Below are 20,405 nucleotides of genomic sequence, written 5' to 3' on the forward strand. Positions count from 1 at the left end.
TTTGGCATCATCGCTTCCAAACTTGTATTTGCCTCGCATGGTATAGGTTGGGGGCTTTGGCTTGATGGCCGTGTATTCGCACTCATAGTATCCTGGTCCGGGTAGAACTAGAGCCGGTATAAGTGGAGCCTTTTCGCGACCCGCCATTGTATAAGCAGGAGCCGAGCGTATTGGTCCCTCTTTGCTATTGCCCAAGACAGTTGGTATTTTGTAGACATTAGGAGCTAAATGAAATGGAAAGATTGATTCATCCTATCAAGATTAAAACAATTTAAGTTTGAGGTTAGGACTATGATTTTATGGTTGATTGACTGGTGTTTCGGATGGCTGGGTTAATAAATGAGTAAGCTTGGCTGCAAAAAAAAAATACAGAACAATAATAACACACACATACACATGGACAAACTTAGGGCATATTAAGTAACATAGCAATAATTTAACACAGAGCTTGAGTTGAATAAGTTACCTTATGATCTTCTCTTGTACACTGCTTGCTTCTACAGCGTACTTAACCGTCGATACTTTCGTTGATTTGCCCCTGGTTATCACAGCGCCATCTGACTGGAGTACAGTGCTCGTACTTGAATTGGCCGCCTGCATAGCGCTGGCATCTGCAGTTCCACGTGCAGTTACCTTGACATTACCCACTTCAGATTGTCCATTGGCAACATGACGAAGTGTGGTTTTTGTTGTGGTAGTGACTGATTTCGATTGATCGCCATTAGTTATTGGTGCGATCTTTATGTGGCTGTGGGTGTGATTTGTGCTAATACCATTCACCTGCTTTCCTAAAGCCGGCTTCACATCGTCCTGTTTAACAGTTGTTGTAGTGATAGTAGTGGTAGTGGTGGTTGTGTGATTGTTCTCTCCATTTTGACGTACTGTGTGAGTGTGCAAATATAATAATAAAAATAAAATACTGAATAGAAAAAGCTGTGCGTCTTAAATATGGACACAAATGCGATAAAAGCGTCTTAAGCTTTATGTATTTCATATCATACACATGATTTCGACTTGTAGTCAAATATGAGTCGTAGACCTTTTTTATACATATTCCGGATAATAATGTAAGCCCTAATCCCTTAAAATGCTTCGAAAATAATTAATTTAGGGTAACAAGTTTCCTAAACCATTTAGGAAATATCGCTATTTTGTTCGATATGTGTAACCACTTTAATAAGTAGCTAAAAGTTGAAGCAAAGTATCGATAATTCTTCAAACATCGGGTAATAGGAAAGCCTAAACAATATAAAAAAACCAGAGGGACGGGGCTAACTTTGACCGCGTCAAAGTTTGTATACCCTTGCAAGTTTTTTGGTAACTCTTTCCTTTTCCAAGTGGAAAAACGTTTTATCTAAAAAGGCTAATGTTTGCGAAAGAATGGCCAACAATCTTAGCATAGGAAATAACGAAGATATTGATCAAAGTCACTGTTTTCCACCGATCGTTCCTATGGGAGCTATGTGATATAGTAACCCGATATTTATCAAATTGGGCACAGTCATTAACAGATATATTAAACTAACAAATATTTAATTTGAAAGCAATCGCGTCAAAAGTAACGAAGTTATTGACAAAAGTCACTGTTTTCGACCGATCGTTCCTATGGGAGCTATATGATATAGTCACCCGATCTTGATCAAATTTGGCATAGTCGTTTATACGTATAATTAACTCACCAATATTAAATTTCACGACAATAGCTCAAAAAATAACGAAGTTATTGAGAAAAGTCACTGTTCGTGACTTTGGCTTTTGTATGGGAGCTATATGATATAGTGATCCGATCCGGCTGAATCCGAGATATACAACGCCTGCAGTATATACAAGCCTACATGCAAAATTTCAGCTCTGTAGCTCTTACGGTCTAGGAGGAGTTTCCGTTGATCCAGACGGACGGACAGACGGACAGACGGACGGACGGACGGACGGACGGACGGACGGACATGGCTATTTGAACTCGTCTTGTCGTGCTGAGCAAGAATATATATACTTTATATGGTCGGAGATGCTTCCTTCTATGCGTTGCACACTTCTGACCAAAATTAATATACCCTTTTTGCAAGGGTATAAAAAAACATTGAACCCCGTTTCACTGCATATCGCTGGTCTCTTTAATGAATATGGATGAGTAGCTTACCAGGACTGGCTAAGCGTCGCTCGCGTCTTTGCAAGATACGATCTTCAATGTAAGCGCCTTTTGGTTCTAGTGAGTGCAGGTGAATATATACAGATGCATAGAGAGGGGGATATCAAAGGGATCACCGAACAAACAAAAATGTGCGAGCAAAACATGAAACAAACAACAAGAAATAACACATAGATTTATACATCCATCACCATATATCATAACCGGAGGCTTTGGTAAATAGCAAAAGTAATTAATTTACCTGGAATTTGTGGCATTGGTAATGTCTTCAATCCGAAACTGTAAGCCGGGGAACTATCAACTTTACATTGCTCAGGATGATAATGTCCAGGAGCTAGGGAGCAACACAACAAAAAAAAGCAAGCTACATGCAATCTTCGAGCTAAAGTGTATCTAAGCCTATCTTTTACCTGGTGCATCAGTGGAAACCCTAATCTCAGATTTTGTTCCAAACGTGTAAGCTGGTGAATACTGTGTAGTGTGCTTTTCCGGTTCATATGCAGTGGGTGCTGTAAAAGTGGTCGATTATGGGTGCTGATATTATTAAGTCTTAGAGTGTTAGACTTGCCTGGTGTATCACTGAATCGCTCCCTTTTCAACTTCATTCCAAAAGTAAATGCTGGAGTGCTGTCCAGTTGACAGTGCTCAGGACGATAGTCGCAGGGCGCTGGTGTCTCGCTCAACTGCTCGACAACAGTACGACCTGTAATTGTGTAAGCAGGTGTATGGTCGAGGCGAACTTTCTCTGGGGAATAGTCGCATGGCGCTGGATGATGATTTTCCACCTTGGGGTCATATTTGCCACCAAAGCTATAAGCGGGTGTGTGATCCAGTCGTACCTTTTCGGGGCAGTAATCACCAGGAGCGGGAGTACCATTCAAAATTTTCAAATTGTGCTTGCCAGCCATTGAGAAGGCAGGATTGTGATCTTGTCTAACCTTTTCAGGAGAGTAAGCTCCTGGAGCGGGGGTGTCACTAGCTTTGTGAAGGTCGTGACGACCAGCAAACGAAAACGCGGGAGTGTGGTCCAGCCTGACTTTTTCTGGATGGTAGTCTCCAGGAGCAGGTGTGTTACTATCTATTTTAGGATCGTTTTTGCTTCCAAAGGTGTAGGCGGGTGCGTGATCTAAACGAACCTTTTCGGGACAATAGTCTCCAGGAGCTGGTGTGTCACTTGAAACAGTTGGATTGTGTTTGCCAGCCATTGAGAAGGCAGGATTGTGATCTTGTCTAACCTTTTCGGGAGAGTAAGCACCTGGAGCGGGGGTGTCACTAGCTTTGTGAAGGTCGTGACGACCAGCAAACGAAAACGCGGGAGTGTGGTCAAGCCTGACTTTTTCTGGATGGTAGTCTCCAGGAGCAGGTGTGTTACTATCTACTTTAGGATCGTTCTTGCTTCCAAAGCTGTAGGCGGGTGTGTGATCTAAACGAACCTTTTCGGGACAATAGTCTCCAGGAGCTGGTGTGTCACTTGAAACAGTTCGATTGTGTTTGCCAGCCATTGAAAAGGCAGGATTGTGATCTTGTCTAACCTTTTCGGGAGAGTAAGCACCTGGAGCGGGGGTGTCACTAGCTTTGTGAAGGTCGTGACGACCAGCAAACGAAAACGCGGGAGTGTGGTCAAGCCTGACTTTTTCTGGATGGTAGTCTCCAGGAGCAGGTGTGTTACTATCTACTTTAGGATCGTTCTTGCTTCCAAAGCTGTAGGCGGGTGTGTGATCTAAACGAACCTTTTCGGGACAATAGTCTCCAGGAGCTGGTGTGTCACTTGAAACAGTTGGATTGTGTTTGCCAGCCATTGAAAAGGCAGGATTGTGATCTTGTCTAACCTTTTCGGGAGAGTAAGCACCTGGAGCGGGGGTGTCACTAGCTTTGTGAAGGTCGTGACGACCAGCAAACGAAAACGCGGGAGTGTGGTCAAGCCTGACTTTTTCTGGATGGTAGTCTCCAGGAGCAGGTGTGTTACTATCTACTTTAGGATCGTTCTTGCTTCCAAAGCTGTAGGCGGGTGTGTGATCTAAACGAACCTTTTCGGGACAATAGTCTCCAGGAGCTGGTGTGTCATTTGAAACAGTTGGATTGTGTTTGCCAGCCATTGAAAAGGCAGGATTGTGATCTTGTCTAACCTTTTCGGGAGAGTAAGCACCTGGAGCGGGGGTGTCACTAGCTTTGTGAAGGTCGTGACGACCAGCAAACGAAAACGAGGGAGTGTGGTCAAGCCTGACTTTTTCTGGATGGTAGTCTCCAGGAGCAGGTGTGTTACTATCTACTTTAGGATCGTTTTTGCTTCCAAAGCTGTAGGCGGGTGTGTGATCTAAACGAACCTTTTCGGGACAATAGTCTCCAGGAGCTGGTGTGTCACTTGAAACAGTTGGATTGTGTTTGCCAGCCATTGAGAAGGCAGGATTGTGATCTTGTCTAACCTTTTCGGGAGAGTAAGCACCTGGAGCGGGGGTGTCACTAGCTTTGTGAAGGTCGTGGCGACCAGCAAACGAAAACGCGGGAGTGTGGTCAAGCCTGACTTTTTCTGGATGGTAGTCTCCAGGAGCAGGTGTGTTACTATCTACTTTAGGATCGTTCTTGCTTCCAAAGCTGTAGGCGGGTGTGTGATCTAAACGAACCTTTTCGGGACAATAGTCTCCAGGAGCTGGTGTGTCATTTGAAACAGTTGGATTGTGTTTGCCAGCCATTGAAAAGGCAGGATTGTGATCTTGTCTAACCTTTTCGGGAGAGTAAGCACCTGGAGCGGGGATGTCATTAGCTTTGTGAAGGTCGTGACGACCAGCAAACGAAAACGAGGGAGTGTGGTCAAGCCTGACTTTTTCTGGATGGTAGTCTCCAGGAGCAGGTGTGTTACTATCTACTTTAGGATCGTTTTTGCTTCCAAAGCTGTAGGCGGGTGTGTGATCTAAACGAACCTTTTCGGGACAATAGTCTCCAGGAGCTGGTGTGTCACTTGAAACAGTTGGATTGTGTTTGCCAGCCATTGAAAAGGCAGGATTGTGATCTTGTCTAACCTTTTCGGGAGAGTAAGCACCTGGAGCGGGGGTGTCACTAGCTTTGTGAAGGTCGTGGCGACCAGCAAACGAAAACACGGGAGTGTAGTCAAGCCTGACTTTTTCTGGATGGTAGTCTCCAGGAGCAGGTGTGTTACTATCTACTTTAGGATCGTTCTTGCTTCCAAAGCTGTAGGCGGGTGTGTGATCTAAACGAACCTTTTCAGGACAATAGTCTCCAGGAGCTGGTGTGTCACTTGAAACAGTTGGGTTGTGTTTGCCAGCCATTGAGAAAGCAGGATTGTGATCTTGTCTAACCTTTTCAGGAGAGTAAGCTCCTGGAGCGGGGGTGTCACTAGCTTTGTGTAGGTCGTGACGACCAGCAAACGAAAACGCGGGGGTGTTGTCAAGCCTGACTTTTTCTGGATGGTAGTCTCCAGGAGCAGGTGTGTTACTATCTATTTTAGGATCGTTTTTGCTTCCAAAGCTGTAGGCGGGTGTGTGATCTAAACGAACCTTTTCGGGACAATAGTCTCCAGGAGCTGGTGTGTCACTTGAAACAGTTGGGTTGTGTTTGCCAGCCATTGAGAAAGCAGGATTGTGATCTTGTCTAACCTTTTCGGGAGAGTAAGCACCTGGAGCGGGGGTGTCACTAGCTTTGTGAAGGTCGTGACGACCAGCAAACGAAAACGCGGGGGTGTTGTCAAGCCTGACTTTTTCTGGATGGTAGTCTCCAGGAGCAGGTGTGTTACTATCTATTTTAGGATCGTTTTTGCTTCCAAAGCTGTAGGCGGGTGTGTGATCTAAACGAACCTTTTCGGGACAATAGTCTCCAGGAGCTGGTGTGTCACTTGAAACAGTTGGGTTGTGTTTGCCAGCCATTGAGAAGGCAGGATTGTGATCTTGTCTAACCTTTTCGGGAGAGTAAGCACCTGGAGCGGGGGTGTCACTAGCTTTGTGAAGGTCGTGGCGACCAGCAAACGAAAAGGCTGGATTATGATCTAGTCGCACTTTTTCCGTTTCGTAGGTTCCCGGTGCTGGAGAGTCGTTTGATTTATGTAGGTCATGGCGACCGGCAAATGAGAAAGCAGGATTGTGATCGTGCCGTACTTTTTCGGGACAGTAGTCGCCTGGTGCCGGAGTAGAGATGTCTGTTTTCTGCTCATGCTTACCGCCGAACGTGAACGCTGGGGTGCGATCACTTCGGTACTTTTCCGGAGCATACGACCCGGGCGCTGGTGTTTCGTTGATGGACTTGAGTTCATGACGCCCCGACAACGTGTATGCGGGGGTAAAGTCCAGTCGCACCTTTTCGGGCTGATATGTGCCAGGTGCAGGAGTGTCATTCGAACTAGTGACAGTTACCCGCTGTCCAAATGTATAGGCGGGTGTCTTGTATAGTAGACATTTCTCGGGCTCGTATGCGCCGGGTGCTGAAAGAGGTTAAAGTAGTTGCGATTAGTACGGCTTGTAATTAACACAACCTGAGTGCACTTCAAGCAATTACTTACCAGGCGTACAATCGACTACATCGTGAGACGCCTTACCACTCATACTGTAAGCAGGTGTTGTGTGTAATTTGGACTTTTCGGGGCTGTAGGCACCGGGTGCTGTTGAATATATCAGGTGTGTAAGGAAAGCACTTCAAAAAAATAGCCTACATACTGGACCCACCTGGTGTGACACTTATCTGTGTATGCTTTGTCTTCAGACCAAAACTATAAGCGGGTGTATGTTCTAGTACTACCTGCTCCGGTTTATACGTGCCCGGGGCTACAATACCGTGCATAAACAGATATTTTCAAAAACATAAACTTATGTGTGTGTTGAGATTTACAAACCTGGTGTATAGTCTGGCCTAAGTTCGTGATGCTTGATGCCGAAACTGAACTCTGGTGTCTTGTTCAGCTTCACTTTCTCAGGGCAATAGGCACCAGGAGCTGCGAAGAAGATATTATTAAGTGAGTACTTGTGAGTGCGATTTCACTATTGTACATAGATCAATGTAATACAGGTAACTGTCCAATTGTCTAACTCTAGATCAGGTGCCTCAATTGCAATGGAAATTACCTGGTGTGCCCTGATCGTGTTGGATTTTAGTTCGTCTACCAAATGTGTAACGTGGCGCATTCTTTTTTGATTGCGTGACCTTTTCAGGGCAATAGCTATTCGGCGCTGTTAGTGTTAATAAAACAAAAAATTTTAGACTACTCAAAGGGCTAGAGTGAGCTACAACTAGTAGAGTGAGTACGGAAACAGTTAAATAGTTAGTTAGAAAGAAAAAACAGTTTTAAAATTGAATTAGAAGAGAAAGAGAGACAGAGAGATTGAGCGTTACATGAGTGAAATTAGTGGTTAAGTTAGCTAAACCAACACCAAACTGGACACAAAACAGTCTATTAACTGGAACAGGCGAATACTAAAAACAATATTACTCGGCCAGCTAGTTTTGTTACCTGGATTTTCAACAATGTAAACCTTAACCTTAATGCGACAGGAATAACGTGGCGCTCGCGGCCTAATGACATCAAGTGGCACCACTTGATAATGGTTAGGTCCTAACCAGTTGAATTTGTTGTTGGTTTATTTTTTTTGGTTTAGTTTAATGTTTTCGCATTCATTCAGTAGGAGAAAAAAATGTTAAATAATTAAAATCAAATTAAATAAAATGAGAAAAACAATTATAAACACAACTCACAAACAAAACAGCTACACTAAGAATCTATTATACAAAAGAGCAAAGAAGATGGAGAGAGAGAGAGGGAAATTACTAGCTACAACTACAAATATGTTTATACTCGAACTAAGGATATGTTTATATTTGTACTACTGCAGGAAGAGGCTTAGAGAAGAGAGCAACTTACTCGCTGCTGTCGGGAATGAAACTTGCATGGAATGAGCTATTCATGTTCATATACAATGATGATTCGGGGTCCATGATCTGAATGCTTTTGATTGATGATCCATCTTCTGATAGGCATGCAACAACAATAATGGCCATAACAACAACCCAATGCCAAAATCCAAGTCCAAACACCATTCCAAAACACCATAAGAAACCAATCAACTCTAAGGCCATAGACCGTTTTGACTTACCTGGTATTAGACTGAACTTAGCATTGGCAGGCTTCTGGCCAAAAGTATATTTTGGTGTTGCATCGATAACAGCCTTTGCAGCGTGCACTACATCATATTCCCCGGGTCCGGGATTTGAGAAGCGACTCATTTCCTTCGGCCGACTCTGTAAAGTGGCTGCCCGTGGATAATCTTTGCCCTTTGACCGCAATCCAGTTACATTATATTGTGCTGGACCCGGACCAAATGTATCATACTTGTTGTACAATTTCTGTCCAAATGAATATGATGGGGCACCTTTCTTCTTTGAATCAGGAACTTTGCTTCCTATAGATAAATATGTACATACATATGTATAGATTTTATTATTTATTCCATATACTTTAAGGAATAGAGCTTACCAATCAATGTGGGTAATTGTACTATAGCCGGTCCTGGATTGCTAGTCTCAGCGGCTATCTTACCCGTACGCACTGTGGGCGTCCATGGACGTTGCTCAATATTTCCACCCATGGTTAGAGATCGGATGATACGTACACGTGCACAAGGACCCCGGTTGGAGGGTTGAACCTTTGTCTTGGTGAAAAATACCTAAAAATAAAACATACATATTGCCGATCACTAAACTCGTTCCTCTACGACATGATTAACCTTCTTAGTCATCTTGTGGCGGTTTTTCGATATTCTATGTAAATTGTTGCTCTATATACACTCAAATTTGATTAGATTTGCTATGAAAAACATATATAGGTAACCTAATAATCTAGATCATTGGAATACAAACAAAACTTTTCGTTGGGGTGACATAAAATCAATCGCCCTCAAACTTTATTCAAATATGGCATGTAGGGAAACTTCTTCCTTTGCCATAACTTTTGGTTTGTTTCGAATTTTCTGGGCCCATTCGTTGAGAGTGTGTGTGGAGGCTAATGATAGGCCGTTTGGGCAAGGGCGTGTCGTGACTGTCACATTGAGATTTGTGAGCTCGTGAAAGGAACTCGAAAAAAAAGACAAACAATGGACAAAAACAATAGCTTTGTGGTAGGCTCGTGACCTTCTTTTCACAGCTATGGCAAAAGGCGTTGCATATCGACAGGCGACAGACCTGCAGACAAGTCTGTTGGTACCCGTCGGTATCAAGCACCTCAAAACACCTATGAATTTCGAGAGAGTGTAATCGATACATGAACGACGACGCCGACGACCCCAATTTGGCTGATTTTACCCCATTACCTGTTACCAAAGTTTTTGAATAAACTTTTATACGTAAGCCTTGTTAAGTCTTTCATATGGTAATAGGATAGGTTTGTAGAGTGGTAAATAGTTGGAACGATGGGGTTAAATCTGACGGATTTGGGTCTGGGATGAAGCTTTTGAAGACTTTTGTTTTTTGAAGTGTCGAACAATATCAAAATTAACAGATCAAGGTTATAATAACACCAAATCAGAACTTATCCTGCAACAAGGTTGCGCCCCCAAAAATACTCAAATTTGCACGAAATGTACAAAAAACTATGCTAAGTGCTAATGTTACCCATTTTGAGGGGTTTGTTAGCCAACAAAACGATTACTTTTAATGACTTATGACCGCCGTTTGCATGTCGAAGTGGAAACCAAAGACTGTGGGCGGAAAGCGTGCAACTCTCTTTTGGATGGCCGTGAATATTACTTGCTATGTAAATAATTGCTTGTATGTAGAAGGCGTGGCATAAAGTCGTCTAGCTGTTAACAGGGCCAATATACATATGATGTAGCTATTGGTAATACACTACACACACACACACACGCATATTTTGACGTTTGACGAACAACAATGAATTTTGTTTTCGTTCGTCTTTTTGTTTCTGCTTTTTTTTCGGAGTGGGCCTGCAGTTGTTTCGACCTTGCACGCAATTTGAAATAAATTTTTTGTTTTGTACATAGAACAAATCGCATTAGCTTATAAGGCGATTCTTACATCATCATCATCATCATCAGTATCCCCATCGCCATCATCAACATCATGAGTGGCAACCCACACACAGCAACGGTTCGATTCATTTGCGGTTTGGGGCCAAGACCAATTCTTGGCGATGAATCAGTCAGTCGAATGTGGAGTCAGACATATGGCAGACATTTTGCGTGGCACACACCAAGTTGCCTGCCTACAGATGGTTAGTTTCAATTTAGTGGCAAGTTAGACCAAGAGGAGGCCACCGCATTTAATCAAGTTAATGGAGCATTTTAGTCATGCAATTCCAGGCAATAAATTGGCATGCAAAAGACCAAAAATCTCAGATTAGAGCAGTGAAAATTATAGATGGTGATGCCTGATTAATTTGGTTATTGCAACTTGGGGGTGCAAGGTTTATCAATGATCCGGTTCTAAAGCCGGCTAAATACGCCCACAAACTCAATGCTCTCTCATTGCAAACTGGTCAGATTGCTCTATTAGCAATTTGTATATTATACAAATCTATAGATTAGTATCTCTTCTCATCGTCTCCTCTCCTTACTGCCTATGCTTTTTTGCTTACTCTCTTCCATCTGCATCTAAAGCTTTTATTCTCGTCGTTATCATTGAGACCTTGAACAATTTGTTTATTTTTTTTTTTAAACGAATACAATTCGAATTGATTTTCACACAATTGACCTGACTTAAGAGGTAGAGTAGCACACGTCAGCCACAATTTATGATGATATCAACCTTAAAAAAAACAACAAAATATATATCTAATAGACATAAATGCGTTATCGAATTACATGATACCCTTTAACAAGTTTATGGTTTTTATTATATTTATAAATCTTTGCAAATATTTAGAATATTCTTTAGAAAATCCCAAGAGATTGTAGTGGTTTACATTTCTGTTTATAATGGGAAACGTTTTGCTATAATTAAATTTTCAACGTTAATCTTGGCGTAAAGCAACTTTTCTAATTAAAAAGATAAGAACGTAAACTACTAGAAACAGAAAAGTGTATACTATGGGGTAAAAAGTAGATACGTATTTTTATTTTGAAAATATACAATGAGTCTAAAGTATGGGTTTATAATAACATTAAGCAAAGAACTCTCAGGAGTCTATTATAGTTAAAGAACAGTAAAAAGGGCTCTTAAAAGTTTGTATTGTTTAAGATCGAAACGAAATAACATATGTTATTCAAATGATAAAAACATCAATCCTCGCTTTTTATTAAGGGAATTCATAGTTTAAAATGTTTACTTTCCTTGAGCTTAACTATTTAAATAGAACAACTCTTACCTCCATTAGGCGGCTTCTTAAAATCGATATAGCTTAAAATCAAAGCGAATAAAAATAGACTTTTCTAATAATATGAAAGTCACATTTTAATAACATACAATTACAAAGCAATTTCTTTGCCCAAAAACACCCCCCACCCTACTAAAATCTTATATTGAAAAAAAAATATGGGTAAAAGCCATTAATGTTGAAATAATATTTTCCTGGTGAGTGTCTGTGGTTTGTCTTTACTTATTAAACCGCATTAAAGTCATCTTAATAGTCTAATAAAACTTTCCAATTTATTGTATGCATATCACATATTAGTTAATGTAAAAACCAATAGAAAAATTGCATTTTTTTTTATTAATTTTTGACATCTGTCGTTAAAAAGCATAGATTTAAATTAATATTAATTAAATTGCATACATTATTTAATAGTCAGATGTTGAGTGTTCATCATGCCCATTTGTGGCTTACTTATAGAGTATTTAAACGCTATCCGCAATCGCTTTAAATACTGTATTCATACTTTTTTTTTCATTGTTTCGTTTCACGCTCTTCCTCCATATGATGAATTTAAAATATGAGCTCATTTCCCCAAATAATTTTCAAATTTAGACATTTCAAACGTCCATCATCCACGACCAAACTTTTACGCCCAAATATAGTTTAACTAACGTTTCCTTTATAGCCCACATTGAGTTGGAAATTGGGTTTCCATTCAAGCAGCCAGGCATCGGCCTACACAGAGTGGCATAAGTCTGAACTGCATGACTTCGTATTTTTTTGGTTTGTTTGTCTCTAGCTCTGTTGAGTGTGTAAAAGTTTAATTAACAGCAAAACAAGTTAACCAAAAACTCCCAAAAAAAGAGAGGCAACAACAACAGGTCGAACAACCGGCAAAAATGCCAAATAAAATATTGAGTCTAACAGAAATATATTCCCAAATTGAGCTGATAAAGATACAAGCAGCGGCAATATGTGTACCTATAAAGAACTGACGTCAGCTGTGAACTAGTTTGTGATCTCTAAATCTAATTAAGTTACCAGCATTTAGAAACGTGTTTTGGATTCTCAATTGCAAAACTTTACAAATTTTCAAAACACAAAACAAAAAAAAGTGGGCATTAAATAAAAAAAACCTGAAGAGAAAGCTGGGAAAATTGGTTAAGCACAATAAAAATTGGCAAAAGTTAGTTAGAAATAAACAAAAGGAAACGCTGATAAAAGCTTATGAAAATTTTGACTAATTTTGTTTGAAAACACTTCAAATGGAATCGCTTAGTAAGGGTAAAAAAACCAAACTTAGGTGTTATGTCATTTAATAAATATTTATCTTCTTTTATTGTGTGCATTTTCTTAACCTATCCCCTAACACGCTGCTGCGTTTGTTATACCCTTCCCAGAGATAATGATAATTGGGTATATTTATTTAGCCAAGTGCTTTAGTTAGAATGCAAATACTTAGTGGTTAAGTATCTTTATAATTTTATTAACAAAAGAGAGTATGATTTTACTTTCTTTAAACAGTTAAAAAAATATCAATTTCTTCATATCTTAAATTATTTTCATTTCACTCTTTTACTTTTCTTTAAATATTCTAATAGATAACAATTCAAAATTTCATAATTTCAGTGTACTTAAAACTCTTCTGGGTAGCAACAATAGCTTTAAAAGATTGTCTTAGGTAAACATTTTTGTAACTCGATAATTAGAGCAAAATTTGTAGAGGTTTTGAAAAACTGTATTTTTTGAGAGATTCAATGATTCGATTTTTTTGAAAATCTTGATAGCAGTATTTTAGAAAATGTTTTCTTCTTAGACCTCATACAACAATTTGTTCAATCTTTTCATAGATTGAAATGATTTTTGGGAAATCTTTTCCACATACTCCAAAACCATTTGATAAATAAAATTTTGTTTATTAAAATCTTTAAAATATGATCTTTATAAGCTACGTCGAAATTGCCCCAAGAAAGAATTTGAAAGAGTATAGAGTTACGGTACTTCAAAATTAATCCAGGCCCTCTGGGTTTTTGTTTGACTTTTTTAGATATTTCTTTGGTAATGTTTTTTTTTTTTACGCTTTTTTTTTGTCTGTTTTGAATCTGTGCCTATAATCACTGACTTTGAAAAATGAGCAGCGTCGGGTCGACCGGTTATTAGAGCTGCTGATGTCATGGGCCAAGTCTTTGAGTAAACAAAAACTTGAAAGGTTACACTGAACCTGCGAAAAAGTAATTTAAAGTTTTCAATCCAAAAGCAAGTGACATCGTCATACATACATATGTATGTATTCTTTGCATTAAACCATTGACAAAACAATGGGAGGTGGTGCATTGCAACAGCTGATGATAGACCAAACAAACCGGGAAATGCCAATACAAGCGGAGTTAGACAAATAGACAGTCAGTCAGACAGACAGGCAGGCAGGCAAGCAGGCAGAGTCTAATAGACTCGAATCGACCTGCCTGGATGACTGGTTGACTGCCTTCCTACCGCACTGACTGAGACAGTCAATGAACTTTTAAGACAGCACGCAATCCTGAGCCGACTACTACCAAATTGTTAACGCCTACCCAAAAAGTATGATTTACCTTGATTATCCTTTTGCCACTCACCACAAATTGTTGTCTTTCTGCCGCGGCAAAGTCTTCTTTTCTTTTTTTTTGTGTTGTTTGATTTAAAACTTTTTGTTGTTTTCGAATTTTTCTCGTTTTTTTTGCACAATAGAAAACTTTACGTTAGCCAAGAGCTAGACGCCTTTATGCCAAACAGTCCTTTTTCGATGCTTTGCACCTATTTCGAAGGATTCTCAAAACATCTGTTCGTATTGCGGAAGAATTGTTTTTATATTTTTGCACTTTTTTTTTTCGTTGGTTTCGTTGTGTTCGTTGATTGAGCTCAAGTGACAGCTGCGGTCTCTAAATTTAGCTAGAAATTGTCAAATAATTTACAAATCGTTGATTTCGCGTTGATTTATGAATGTTTTCGTTTAGTTTTTTTTTTTTTGCTTGTTGTATGGGTGTTTTTGCTATAAGTTAAACTTGAACCGCACTCAAGAGCTGCCAAATAGAAACTGTTTTCATTTAAAATCTGGCATTCTATTTTGTGTAAGTTCACTGTAAGCTTTTGTATTTCCGTTGGCTTAACATTATAACCGTTTGCTGCTAGACTTAACAGTGCACAGTGGTTCATTTGCAATTTGCTACTTAAACTTTGGTTTGATAACAAATTTGGCAACGTTTAAAAGGGAAATTCTCAGACATATATCCTAGAATATATATACAAAAGCTGGAGAATAGGAATCAGATTGACAACAAATTTGTCTTTATACGATTCTTATCAAATTTCATAGAACTATTTCAATTTTAAAAGTACACGTCAAAAACAATGTATTCTAATTTTCTTTCTTTATAATCCTTTCTTAAGGCATTCCAACGTTTTCTGTTTTATAAATAAAATGAAATTCATATTTTTATAAATAGGAATCAAATGTGAGCAACTAATTTCTTTTGCAATTTATAGATGTTTAATTTAGCTGTAGCGAAACATTTAAAAATATCACAATTAGCGAAGAATAAAATGAGCAAGGCGGTAAAAGAACCTCATAAAACGAAAGCAACTTTAGGGAAGAGAAAACCGTTAATACAAGATGACAAACATGAAATAAAGACAAACCAAAAATGTTAATTTATATTTTAGACACTTTTAGCATATATGCTCAGTGGTCTCTCTGTCTCTCCTGATCTCCAAAAATGTCTCATCCGTGGACTTTGACTGTGTCACTATTCTTAAATCGGAAAAAAGTACTGAGTCATTCGCGGGCTTCGACTCTGTCACTAATCTTAAATCGGAAAAAAGTAATGAAAAAATATATAAAATATAAGCTATAAGCTATATACAAAAAAATATAACCTCTGCTTTTTAGCAGTTAGATATTTAAAGTTATGTATATATGTACATTTGCTCAAGTCGCTTCTCTGAAATATTTCTAATTCGTACAAATTTATTTTGCTTAAAACAATCTAAGCTTTCTGTTTTTTTTAAGGATCTCAAAATATATAAAGTAGTGCTAACTAAGTATTTCGATTCCAAATTGGTAAAATTTCAAATTGAAATATTTTTCCACTTTTGCTTTCAAACAAATTTTGTATAGGAAAATATATTTTAAACTACTGTTAAAGTCAAACATGCTGTAAAGTTACATTCAAATTACATGCAATTGTAACGAGTATTTCCAGCAAACACATTCAATTACTCATCTTTTTTAAGTCTGGGAATTGATTATATTTAGATATTTTACTTACTTTGCATTTCAATTTGGACCAAAGAGAATATCTAACTGATCAGCGTGTCTTGCCTTCAACCCACAGTTCATTATATATATATCTTAATGGCTCATTGATTTGCTGTAATTCGATTGGATTGTGCTCATCGGGCAGCCTATTTATGGCATTTTATTCAAAAGCAATGCCGCTATTGCGGTTATGTAATGGAAGATCTTGTATCCCATAGCTCTCTCGCGGTTTTGCACATAGACACAACCTTCACCCACACACGTGCCTAATGGAGCATGCAAAATAAAAAAAAAATAAAAACAAAAAAAAATCATTGATTCATTTGTTCATTTTTTGCTATTCTGTTATTATTTGAATTAATATTACATTTCTATCTATGTCATAATTCAATCAAATTTGTGATATTAATATCTGGTTTGGTTTACCTGTTTTGTTTTTTTTTCTTTCTATAATTCCGTTTTGTGATCTATGGTTGCTTTTAAAAAACTTTTACCTACTATTTGTCGGTAGTGTCTCACTGTTCGATTGTTTATATTATTAAATTATAGAAGGTATGTGATATCAAATCAGATGATTGGCCAAGAGGAGACAGAGAATTTAATAACCGATTTTTTGGAGGTCAAACAAATGTTACTTTATGAAGTTTTAAACATAAAACAAAATTATAACAAAACAAAAATATTACTATATTTGCTTTTATTTAAACTATTTTTGTTTAATTTTGACTCAAACCATGATTAAAAATCTATCATAAATTCTATAATTTACATTTCGCACACATAAAACCCAATATACATAAGACTATTGATTTTTGTTTTTTTCAATTTTTATTAGCGATATCACTTTGATGATTTTTCTGGGTGTGTTTCTTAATTTTGTGTTTTATTTTTAGGGGGATTTCATGGCAATAAACGTAGGATATATATTTATCATACAAATATGTATTATATTTATATATATTTTTAATTTTTTATATGCATATGCGTTAGCAAACAACTAAGCCGTAGTATTAATTTGTTTAATTAGTAGTAATTCTTGTAGATTGCATATGTTTTCTATGTAGTCTGTAGCCGAGTTAAATTTCCAAGGATAATCCGGCTTAATATGAAATGTTGAACGGCTAAAGGAAACTCTCAATCTCGGAATCTTTTTGGACGCTTACAACATGCATATTTCTTGATGGATCTCTGTTAATAATCTGTATATTTGTATTGTATATGCACTTATTTGTCTAGAGACATGCATATTGGTTTATGTGTATATCCTATTGATGTACATATGTATATATATAAACGTATACAAACTCTAATGTACGTATTAATTTATTTTTGTTTATAGTATGTATTCTTCCTTGTATCAAAATTCTGTATCAAAAGTTTTACAAAATGTTTTGGTGTTTCTTTTTTGTTCTGTTTGCTGTTTTGTTATTTGATTTGAGGCTTATCATTTGATTATTTTATTTCCTTGATTTTCAGATCTATCTTGTATTAGTTGGTTTTTTTAAGTCTATATAAGTTGCATTTCATTTGGTTCCGATTTTGTTTATCTCTCTCTCTATTTGTGTGGGTGTTGATGTGTCTGTGTGTGAGTGGGTGTGGCATCTTTTCAATGGGCTTGCAAACAATTTGTTGTGAACCAAATTTCGAATCTTTTTTTTCCAGTCTTTGGCCCAAGTATAGAAATCATAAAAAATATAAACAAACAAATGATAACAATTAAATGTTTATAATACATTTTATTTGGGTTTTTGTTTTGCATTTTCATGTGTTTTATATGATTGATTTTCACTTATACAAATCATAAAATTAATTAAGTAAAAACTGTTTATAAAAATAAATGTAAAATATATATTCGTTATATCGTATATGCTGTTTAAAAAGAATTGCAAAAAATATTCCATTAAAATGTATATATAGATGTGTAATATATATATTATTATAAAGCATACATACATATAGATATGTAAATCTGTTACTTTTAAATTTCAAAAAACAAACTTTGAGCGTTATGAGAAAGAAATGAAACCAATTAGAAAAAATATCGGTTTGCAAAAATTAAACAATAAATCACAAAACTTAAACTTAGAACGTAAAAAGTCTAATCTAAAAAAAATTGTTGAAATGTTTTGTTTTTTTCATCAAACTTTCTTCATAGTGTGTGTGTGTGTGTGTGTGTGTGTAGGTGTATTTTGTCTGTGTGCAAACATTTCGCTTTCGACTTGAGGCTTATTGGGTAAATTTAATGCTCGATCAGTTTTTCTTTTGCCTATTTTATGTATATATATATATATATATATATATATGTGTTTATGTATATGTAGACTTAAATGTATGTATATTTTAATTTTTCATTTAGCACATGGGCTCGCTTGTATTGAAAAGAAAGCATTTATCGTTATCAGATGCATTATAATTCGTAATCATATTTGCGTTCTCATCTCTATGTTGTGAAATGTATCAAAAATTTGACTATTTACTACAGTTTTATATAATGTTATTTGCATTACACATATATGTATATACTAGTTTGCTATACACACATATATATATAGCCAGTTAGTAGTTGCGTTTAGTGCCAACTAACTAACAGTTAACGCATTCGTAAACATAATGATATCATTCGCTCAGCTTGTCGCTCTATCAAAACATCCAAATATATTATAATTATAATAATAATAAAATGATGGGGAATAATCATAGACTGGCATTTGCTTAACTAAATCTTATGGTATATATAGGTATGTATATATATTTATATAAATCTATATATATGATCATAACTCGTCTTCTATTTCCCTTTCTTTCACACTTTGCTTCACACGCTTAACTTAATTTTATGCCTTGTTTCGTATCATTAACTTTAACTTTAATTTTCATCTTAATAATGCGTCTGTGTTATTCAGTGCGATGCAGCAATAATTATAATGATCCTCAGTATTTAGTCGGTCAGTGTCTGGGCCACTAGAGCCAGCTGATCCATTAGTACACGAAAAGCGGGACGCTCTTCGGGTCCATGTGACCAGCACAACTTCATGACCTGAAAGAAAAAAAACAAAACCATTTTTATAGTTTCGTTTTAAAATAGAAATGTGTGTTTGTTTTGCCACTTACATCATAAATCTCCTTGGCACACGACTTTGGTTTCTCTAATATAATGCCACGCTGGACACGCTCAACGACCTCAGTGTTCTTTAGGCGGCCATAGGGCATCTTGCCACAGGTGAAGATCTCCCACATGAGTACGCCTGCAAGACAACGTCAATAGATGAAATTAAGTTCTTCAAATTATTATTTTTCGTTTTGAATTACTCACCATAAGCCCAGACATCACTTTTCGATGAGAAGCGCGTATAGTTGAGCACTTCCGGTGGTGCCCATTTGATGGGAAACTTGGTGCCGCCGGAGCTAGTGTACTGATCGTCCAAGACATAGCGTGCCAAGCCAAAGTCAGCCACTTTAACAACATTCTCAGAGCCCACAAGACAATTGCGAGCCGCCAGATCGCGATGTATATAATTGTGACGCTCCAGATAGGTCATACCCTTGCTAACCTGTATACACATATCGAGCAGTAGTCCCATATTGCCAATTAGCGTCTTCTCGTGTCGACGCAAATAGTTCAATAGCGATCCATGCTTCATGTATTCGGTGACAATGTAAATGGGTCGATGCTTGGAGCACACACCATACAATTGCACTAGATTCGGATGCTGTAGTTTGGTCATCACCTTGGCCTCCTCAATGAAATCATCCTCGGACATAGTGCCCTCTTTCATCATCTTGACAGCTGTGTCAATGGAGCCGCGCCATTTGCCACGACGGACTACACCAAATTGACCCGAGCCCAGCTCTTCCATTAGCATCAGTTCCATGGGATGAATTTCCCATTTATCATGAGATAAACCGGCTGTTGGTGGCACTGGACGATCGCAGGGCGATGACTTTAAGCGGCAGGCAAGGCCACCCGAATTGTGGCGATGATAGTTAATCAGATCGGGTATAGTTTCGCAGCAATGCTTCTCGCTCAAATAATACTCGCAACGGGCATTCTGTTTGATGTGATAATGCTTCACATGCGATTGGGGACTGTAAGAAATTTGAAATTAGAATTTGATAAAAACTAATTTGAATTTCAATTATTTTCATCTTACTCACACTTTGGTATGCAGCGATAATGTATAGAGACCCTTGGTTGATGACTTGCGCACCACAAAGCAGCCCTCCTTGTCGCCTTGTTTCAATAGAGATTCGGCCCGCTGTCGTGACATGTCGCCCACATACCATCTAAAAAATAATAGAGGGAAATCCAATCAGTCAGTTAAGAGTTTCGCCATGTGGGCTGTGCCTTAACCAACTTACTCATAGCGTTCGAGACCCAACAGGGCCTTGGGTTTAACATAGTTGCTGGGTATATAGCCAACATTGCCAACCGCATCTTTGACCTTCCACCAATGCTCTTGTGTATCATCAATGACCTCGTATTCGGCATTCTAAGTAAAGACAATTAGATAAAAAAGAAATTTTGTTATAATATAATGTTAAAACTTTACATCTATGATTAGCAATGATAAATTAGAACTACATAGATATAAGCTTCAAATAGTTTCTTGAAATCTAAATCTTCTGACTATATTATTCTTATTAGATGCAAGCACTTG

At 37.8% G+C, this 20,405-nt stretch overlaps 2 protein-coding genes and 1 long non-coding RNA gene across 16 annotated transcripts in view; 1 reads left to right on the top strand and 2 right to left on the bottom strand.

The window, feature by feature from the left end:
- The window catches only part of LOC124460402, a 70,665-nt gene that overhangs the window by 25,279 nt on the left and 24,981 nt on the right, over positions 1-20,405 (top strand). The gene's annotated exons all lie outside the window — the stretch shown is intronic.
- LOC6641515 lies at positions 157-14,139 on the bottom strand. 7 transcript variants are annotated; one of them, XM_047011053.1, is made up of 14 exons: positions 14,069-14,139; positions 8,622-8,811; positions 8,242-8,547; positions 7,602-7,703; positions 7,216-7,320; positions 6,987-7,085; positions 6,820-6,918; positions 6,657-6,755; positions 2,718-6,578; positions 2,560-2,658; positions 2,391-2,483; positions 2,141-2,206; positions 467-881; positions 157-224 (listed from the first exon to the last, which is right to left on the bottom strand). In XM_047011053.1, exons 2-14 carry the CDS (start codon positions 8,731-8,733, stop codon positions 218-220), a joined length of 5,463 nt encoding a protein of 1,820 aa, XP_046867009.1. In that variant the 5' UTR covers positions 8,734-8,811; positions 14,069-14,139; the 3' UTR covers positions 157-217. The 7 variants fall into 7 exon arrangements, with proteins under 7 accessions (XP_046867009.1, XP_046867008.1, XP_023031263.2 ...); XM_047011052.1 differs by having other exon boundaries at positions 14,045-14,120; XM_023175495.2 differs by lacking the exon at positions 14,069-14,139 and adding an exon at positions 8,872-8,984.
- LOC6641514 (tyrosine-protein kinase Btk29A) overlaps positions 18,151-20,405 on the bottom strand; it is a 63,143-nt gene continuing 60,888 nt past the window's right edge. For all 4 annotated transcript variants that reach the window (XM_023175505.2, XM_023175506.2, XM_002064414.4 and 1 more), the window contains 5 exons: positions 20,107-20,237; positions 19,903-20,031; positions 19,061-19,833; positions 18,859-18,992; positions 18,151-18,784 (listed from right to left, as the gene is read on the bottom strand). In XM_023175505.2, the coding sequence (XP_023031273.1) occupies positions 18,686-18,784; positions 18,859-18,992; positions 19,061-19,833; positions 19,903-20,031; positions 20,107-20,237 (1,266 nt within the window). In that variant the 3' untranslated portion in view covers positions 18,151-18,685. The remainder of the gene's footprint in view (positions 18,785-18,858; positions 18,993-19,060; positions 19,834-19,902; positions 20,032-20,106; positions 20,238-20,405) is intronic.

Source organism: Drosophila willistoni (assembly GCF_018902025.1).
Source record: "Drosophila willistoni isolate 14030-0811.24 chromosome 2R unlocalized genomic scaffold, UCI_dwil_1.1 Seg200, whole genome shotgun sequence".
NCBI lineage: Eukaryota > Metazoa > Arthropoda > Insecta > Diptera > Drosophilidae > Drosophila > Drosophila willistoni.

Bases quoted from the DNA above. Each gene is read 5' to 3' on its own strand.
- LOC6641515 (XM_023175495.2), bottom strand. The intron at 6,919-6,986 runs GTTTGTAAATCT...ACGGTATTGTAG, and splicing joins TAGGCCAGACTATACACCAG to CCCCGGGCACGTATAAACCG. The intron at 2,659-2,717 runs GCAAGTCTAACA...CCACTTTTACAG, and splicing joins GCGATTCAGTGATACACCAG to CACCCACTGCATATGAACCG.